Consider the following 8,142-nt stretch of genomic DNA (forward strand, 5'->3'; position numbering starts at 1 on the left):
AATGTGAAGTGCACACTGAAATAAAACTAAACAGCATTTAAAAATAAACGTTCATGTACAGGCTTCAGGTGATTACAGGTTTAGTAAGGACCGAGGAAAAGACTGTCATTCTCCAGCACGGGCTTAATTCTGTACACAGAGAATTCAGTCAGCTGCAAAAGTGTCCTGCAAGTCAAAGCTGCTCAGCGTAGCCAACTCCTCCTTTACAGCACACGTAACGCCTTGGAAAAAACAAATTAATTCAAAAACCACAGCAGAGAGACTTGCTGCAGTCGGCCTCACCCCCGCAACTCCCCTGCCCCAACTTTAAGAGGAGCGTGAGCCCCAAGGGCAGCGTATGAACAGGAGAGGAAGGACTTTTCCACAAAGGAGTACAAACGACTGTATTTACAAATTGATCAAACACACTTAGCCTTGGACAGAGTTTAGACTTCGTTTTTGTCATAAACAACAGGCTCATGACACACTCCCAATTCTAATGCTTTTAGTATTAACAGTTGGGGGTTTTTTAAAAGAAAGTTGCAAATAACCTCCAATGCACTTAGTCTCTCACAATAAATAAATAAGAAGCATCAAGATTTTCACGGTATTGAGATGCATAGAACTAGTAAATGGTTTCAGAGTCTATTTAAAAAAAAAATTAAAAAAAAGGTCCTCCATTACTGCAAAAACCATAGTTTATATGCTGTTCAAAGCATGGCCCTAGTGGAATATTCAGGGTGGCAGGGGAGGGGCGGTCACTGCATTCCAAACCACTGCTCCTGATCTGCCCACTGCGCCGCTTCGCTGTCGCTGCCTTCCAGGTCCCCCTCTTCTCCACTCCCCTCCATGTCATCCACGTCTTCTTCCTGTGTTGCATCCGTTGGACTTTCCTCTTTTTCCATTTTTTGCATTCCTTCTAGCGACTTCTGGTCATTCGGATCCAAACTGAGGAAAGAAAAAGAAAGCATTTGCCTAAAACTTTTTTTTCCCCTCCTCTATTTGTGACTTTACTGTTAAAAAAAAAGACCCAAACACTTAAATCTCATCCTGTTGTCTGCATTTCCTGTTCGACATCATCAAGACATTCAATTTAGCAGATGACACAACTTCACCTCAGGCTGACTGTAACCCCAAGTATTAAATCTTTAAATAAAACAATTTTGATTCCCGACAACGTGCTTATTTAAAAATCACGCTCTTACAGAAAACTTCGTCAGCTCTTCCAGACAAACATGAAAGCAATGAATACTTAAATGACCATGACTACATGTATTATATGCCAGCAAAAACCAGCTGACCCGTTTAAGCTGTGTAAGTTTATAATGGACGTAAGGTGCTAGATTTAAGGTCAATTTAACTTGTTGAAATCAAAACACGGCAATATTTAACACAGCAACACCCTAAAATAACATTTAGGTTATGTTAAATTGAACGACCCTATTTAAATGTACTTAAGAGCTCATTTTTATATAGCACCTACTGGTCCACGGGAATGGATCTATATAATAATTAATAACTACAAATAAATCCACACCTTAATCCTTTCATTAGTCAGGGAATGGCAGGACTAGTGACACGTTCAGTGTTACTGCAGTCTCTAAAACTTTGAGCTTCTCGATTCAAAGCCTTACGACCAACTCATTCATTGCCAGGCCGTCCTTTGTATGGTTCTGTTTTAAGGGAGAATGCTATCAAGCTACCTCTGACACACCTCCTAACCAATCAGCAGCTCAACTTTTCACTTGGCCAAGCTGATTACTGGTTCTTCTACCTCCACATCTCTGCTTTACCTCAGGGCGATACTGTACTGGTCCATCGCTTCCTGATACTCATTGACAGCCACCAGAAAGTCTCCCAGGATTCGGTGCAGAACGCAGTCGCTCTGGTTAGCTAGTGCGTTCCTCAGCAAAGCAATTCCATCTTCGTACTTCTGTTCTCGACCTGTTTATACGCAAAACTACCGTTTTAATTAACGGCTTAGGGAAATCTGTAACAAGCTCAGAGCGTACACAAGGAGCCATCGCAACACAAGACAATTTCCTCATTCAGAACTGTCAGCACCGGGGACAGCACTGAGATACTTTTCCCAAGATTTAACTCTAATCAACGGCTTTTTGTTGCAACAACTGCTGCACACACAGTTACATACACTTCATAATCAAAATGTCTTGCTTGTGATTGTTCTAAGTGCTGGTGTAATACTGACTGCTAGATGCAATTAATTCCTGGGATTTTTTCCTTCAGGGTAGAACTGATAAATCCCTGAGCTGTTACATCATTCACATCAATGAGGCTGCAGAACTCTCTTCCACGTAAAACAGTACGCTTCAAACAAGCTGACATGGGGAACAAAAAAGGAACTTACTAAGAAGTTCTGCTTTCTTTACCACAGCTTTAATGTAATCGGGTCTTTGCGTCAGCGCTTTGTCCAGTAACGTTTTTGCTTTCTCCTGTGTGACTGGGTCTTCGAGACAGACCGTTGCTAACAGAGTGAGTGTCTGCGCGTTTGCTCCCAGAGTTTTATACACGTTATTCGCCATAACCATAGCTTCACGGATACTGTTGGATGCCAGGTAACATTCAATGAGACCTGATGACAGAAAAAGGAAAACATTTTGGGGGTTGAGTTCACACTACAGACACTCCTCAATTATTTGCACTTAGTAGCGTAGCGGACAAAAGACGAAGTTGTGGCAGATGACATGTTTCTTCCTTAACTGCAAGGGAAACAAAACTATTCAAGCAGACACAAACCCACATTACGGTATTCCTAAACGAATGCATTTCACTTGAGTAGGGAATCCACAGCGGTGTGCCTGCCAGAGAGCACAAGATACGGAACTGGAGGAGCCCAGAGAATCAGATTAGCACTCTCCATTTGGAAGGGATGAAAAAGTAAAACACAAGCCAAAATTTCACTGCTGAGTGTAACGGCATAATCAGCTCAGTTTTACTTAACTGATAATTGCACAGAAGACAGACAAGTACGACCAAAAAAATTTAACAAGAAAATCTAAGAAAACAGACCCTAGAAGGCATCGTACTGTAATCGGTATTACAAACTGGTGCAAGCTTTAGCACCTCTCATACAATTCTTCTGGATATTTTCATAAGCCTACATTTTAACATAACCATTCTACAGATAATTCACTTCTTCACTTGTATTTATGGGCAGGTACTAAAAAAGTAAGAACAAAAACCCCCACCTCTAAGACTAAGTACACTTAATCTAAGATTTCTATCCAATTCCTGTACTGAGATATTAATCCTTCACCCAGACTCTTCACAACTCACTTTTTTTACTTGAAGCTGCTGTTGAGATCAACAAGAGTTAAACTGACAGGACAAAACAGAGCGCTCACTAGAACCAATCAACTAGAACAGTTAGCACCATCATCCAAAATTGATCTGCTCAAAACACCACAGTCTACATCCAGATCAATTAAACGAACTAAAAAAACACACACCAAGAGCCCTTTCTGAAAATCATTCTTATAAATACATGTACTCTCTAGTATCTCTCATCTGACTCCTTCTACCAGAGCTTTATAGATTTTCAGGTAGTAAGAATTTATTTACTAGAAAGTCAGCAGCAGAAAAGAACTCCTGCCCAATCACCAGCACGACACCAACTGCGGCACCAAAGCGGTGCTGCGCGTGCAAGGGCCTTCACTTCGCTCACCTTCGTAGCAGTCCAGCCTGCAGGGCGCGAGACGGATTGCTTCACGAAAATGTATAATCGCTTCCTGCACTCGGCCCATGTTCCTCAGAGCAGCTCCCTTCAGCAGCAGAGCTTGAACGCTGTTACTGTTAAGCTGGATGGCTTTGGCTCCCAAGTATAAGGCACGAGAGTATCGTTTACTGTAGAAACTATGACACCTACAGAAAGACAAGAGGGACTGTATATGTGTGATGCCTGGGGAGTGCACATTCAGGGAGGTTTAAAAGCAGAAAGGAAAAAAAAAAAAAAGAAGCTACAGGCAACTGTCAAACTTCGTGTATTTGAAGTTAAAAATATGCATTTAGGAAAAAAACCCAAACAACTCTTAAGGAATTAAAAAGCAAGACGTATGAATATTGTTACAGCTATTTAACATGTCATTCTTAGTGCATGGATACAGTAACTCCAACAGGTTTAAGTACAGAGAACACAACCAAAATTGATATTTATAGATAGCTAATTGAAGTTATCCCCAGAACAGAATAGATAGGGTAGAAAAGCACTTGCTGAGCAAAAATGGTGGATCCGCTCTATCAGCTGTAAATCACAGCACACAGCAAATCAAGAGTGGAGGTACAAAAGGGAAAAAAACAACTTACCCAGATACCACCCAGGGTTCTGCATGTTGATCAGAAATATTGAAGAGACGGCAGCCCAAGTTCTCCACGTCCTCTAGTCGGCCTTCACGTGCCAATAAATAACCATACACATCCATCCCTGCAGAGAAACGTCTTAAGATCAATCACCAAGAAACAGAAAGTTCACCCACAACAAGAAAAAGCAGAAACGAACCCACAAACACCTCCCCTAAGCTGTGCAACAACCAGTAACTGCTCAAGACACAGCTTCTGTATGCAAATTCTGGATCGAAAGCCAGGCACCACACAACATCCCACTGTGTCCCTGACTGCCTGTAGCTGCTATTCTGTTACTCAGCAGACTGCTACACCAGGTAAACTTTCTTTTAGGATTTACTCACCTTTTATTAGGTAGGGATCTAGCATTTGTGCTTGTTCAAATTTTAGAATAGAGTTTTTATTATCTCCAGCTCTGAAATACAGGTCTGCTAAGCTCCCCAGTAAGTCGACATTATCCCTCAGCAATGACTTCTTCTCTAAAGAGCTTCCAGAGAAAAAAAGGGCCTGTTATTTATATGATGCCATTTAAATGATATATAAATATTAACGTATTATTTGATTCCATCACGCTTCTGAACTCTTACCAAATGGTATTTATTGCTCTTGTGTTATCTCCAGTGTGCACAAAAGCATAAGCCTTGATCCACACAGAAAGCCAATCCAAGTTCGGGATACTCTGGATTATGTTGATCGTCATAGAGGCCACCTCCGCACCTTTCACCGAGAGCGAGAGCAAGCCTATTGGGAAGGGTACGGACATCAATTTCAGCCACCACAAACTGCTTTAAATACAAATTAATTGTCTTTAGATCAGAAGCTCCATCCCCTGACAAGTAGAAACAAGCAGCTTACCATGATGCTTTTTATCATTTTGTAATGCCAGCGTTCCGTACAGCATGCAAATGCAAGGCAGTTACACAGTCCTAAGCATAATTCAAATTACAACACCGTTTAATACCAAAATGCCAACCGCGTGCAGACACCTACCGAGTATGGCATCAAGTGCTAAAGGGCACTGCCTCAGTACTTCCTTGTAGCTCGTAACAGATGAGCGTTCCTGACCTGCTTTCTTGTACAGGTTTGCCAACATCATGTTGATCTACGAGCAATAGAAATGTTGGTAGGGTCAAGTCTGAGAAAGGAGAAAGCCTCACTAAGAAAAGGTCACAACTTTGTCTCCTGCCCACAACAGGAGGGAGGGAGGCAGATGTGCCTGAAGATGAAATTACCTGATCTTTTTCTGAGAACACTGTAACGTATCACAGAGTACATAATTAAAATTGTTGCTTCTTTCTGAGCCCAAAGATAAAAGTCACATGACTTTGTATCTGCACAGTGCATCCCGAAATCTCAGTGTTTTGCATATAGAGTCAAAAGATGGGCAAACGTTTATACGCAATGCCAAGAAGGAGCTGTGTATCAATCCATTACATTCACCTTCTTTCAGGTGATCTCTCCACATGGAAGTCTTTGAGAGAATTAGCTTAAGAAGGCAGAGAAAATTTCCATTTAGCTCCTGAATGAAGTCACAATTGGTAGAACGGAAATTATCTGAACGCTACACAACATGAGTAGCTGCTTTCTGCTATAATACTTTGTTTTACTAGAGTGTATGGGTAAAAAATTTGCTTTTCTCCCTCTTTTCTTCTTTAGCCGTTCCCTAAGTCAATCTTTCAGCAGCACACTTGGATGTTAAGCCACAAGACACCCATAGCACAACACAGGAACACTGCTAACATGAAACACAGCCGATCGATCGGATGCCTGAAGCTTCTAAGTACTCAAGACGTGACAGAGCCACCAAGCGAAGACTCAACGTATCTGGCACGGCAGACCACAATGGGATCTAAATATTTAACATTATCTAAACTGTTATTAACACGGTTGAAAAGATTTTGATAGATGGAGCACTGGCATTCCTCCTACTTGCCACAGTCTTCAGCCTTTCGCGGCTCTTGCATTGCTCAAACTACACAGGGAGACACCGAGTGCCATTCCATACGCACTCTTGGTTCAAGATCGTATTAAAACACTTGCTCTGTTTGAGCAATCGCGATTTAACAAGTTATTCCGATCAGCTAATAGTGGAAACACCACAGAACAGAACAGTCAACCTCATGAGACAACTAGGCTACAAGTGTCCCCTTCAGCTCCATGAGGTGACAGCGTGCCCATCCTGCCCAGCGTCACAAGGCTCTTTCTTAGAAACTGGGACTCTACTTTGTGGTTACAGCCAGGCAAGGAACATTAAATTAAACAACTGCTTTGGCTCTCACAGTCACCTCTTTGATTCAGAACTGCAGGAAATTACCCAGTCAGGTAGCTGGCAATCGCTTACCGACTTGCAGTAACGCAGCTGTTTGCAATCACTGAAATTTTTCTCCTGGTAGATGCTTTTGTTGAGACCGAACATTACTCTTGGCTCCGTGAAAGCTATTTACAGTAACATAACAAAAAGAGCCATCGAATGGATGATACAGATTTCAAGGCTTATATACAAATACTTCACAAACTTTTAGAATAAAAAAAAAAAGTGTTTCTACTCCCTTTTACCCAAGTAAAATTCTGCACCTTCTGCACACAGCACTAGAGTTAAGCGAGTAATTCACACAAATTAATAAAGATGCACAGAAACGTTTAACTCTTTTCACTGTCTTTTCATTCTTTCTAACAAAGGGAATATGAAATTTGTCTGATCTTAAAGAAAAGAGGCCAAATAAGGTCATTTGAATGTTAGGAAGTGCTTCGAAACAATGCTGAACCAATACAAAAGCAAATACCAAGATGCATTACCGCTATACCTACAAGCTATGCTCGTTTTTGACGAGCTACCGATTCCAGATTCCCTGACCAAGGACCCGTGACAAACGTCTGCCAGAGCTAACCTTTGGGGTCCGCTGTCTGGAAGGAATCCCATCGAGAATAGCAATGGCATCTTTATCTTGCTTCAGCATCGTATAGCATTCAGCCATCTTATATTTGACTTCAATTTCTGAAGGTAAACACTGAAATAAAACAAGAAGGATTTAAGGACAATGCTGGTTTAGTCAGGTAAAAAAAGAAAGGGAATAAGGTTTCCTTATTAAATGTTTACGCTGTGTTAAAAAAATCTAGTGGAAGAAAGTTAACAATGTGACCTACTGCTGGCTTGTATTGTCTTCAAATGAAAAGCCTGAACTCCACATAAAAACCCCATCATGTTTGAGACCATATTAAGTTTTGCATTAGAAAACACCACACTGGTATTTTCAAAACGAATTAGCCTTAAAAGTGAACTTTATTTAACATGGTGAATCCACAATCTAATGCTAAAATATTGAGTCAGCAACACTAACCGTAAGGGAGAACATGATCATTTTATGCAGAGTATTAGGCAATCTTTAAATAAATACCTGGCTCTGGGGAGCTGATGCAGCATTCCCAGTAGAAGGTCTGACTTTTGAAGTTTTACTTAATGCTTTTTTCTGCTGCAAGGCCATTGTGTACTTACTTACAGCATTTCTATATTCTTTATCATGGAAGAGAGAGTCTGCATGATATACAAGGAGCTGGTATTTCTGAGACGGTGAAAACAGCTCCCTAGGAGAAAAGCAAACAGAAAGGCTGAGATCAGCTGACTGCCTAAGAGCCAAAACCTTACATACCCAAAGGATTTTGAGCTTTGGTTTGTCTGGCTCATCTTCCAGCTGTTGCTGTTCCTTTACTGCACCTGGAGGACCCTCCTCAGGTGACAGGTACAATCTCCTCACAAAGGTACTATCATGCCAATTTGTTTTATCTCTATGCAAACAAACCTAATAG

The 8,142-nt window shown here is 41.2% G+C and overlaps 1 protein-coding gene across 1 annotated transcript; it reads right to left on the reverse strand.

Moving 5' to 3' along the window:
- Window positions 1–624: 624 nt before the first annotated feature.
- ANAPC7 (anaphase promoting complex subunit 7) lies at window positions 625–7,920 on the reverse strand (the record flags this gene model as incomplete). The annotated part of the gene is made up of 10 exons (XM_009877048.1): window positions 625–927; window positions 1,773–1,923; window positions 2,348–2,572; window positions 3,665–3,861; window positions 4,303–4,420; window positions 4,683–4,825; window positions 4,926–5,079; window positions 5,329–5,440; window positions 7,227–7,346; window positions 7,734–7,920. Coding segments are annotated over 10 exons (1,597 nt in total), but the record flags the coding sequence as incomplete, so codon positions are not given.
- Between the last annotated feature and the right edge of the window lie 222 nt (window positions 7,921–8,142).

The sequence above is a fragment of the Apaloderma vittatum genome, unplaced genomic scaffold, assembly GCF_000703405.1.
Source record: "Apaloderma vittatum isolate BGI_N311 unplaced genomic scaffold, ASM70340v1 Scaffold45039, whole genome shotgun sequence".
NCBI classification, from domain to species: domain Eukaryota; kingdom Metazoa; phylum Chordata; class Aves; order Trogoniformes; family Trogonidae; genus Apaloderma; species Apaloderma vittatum.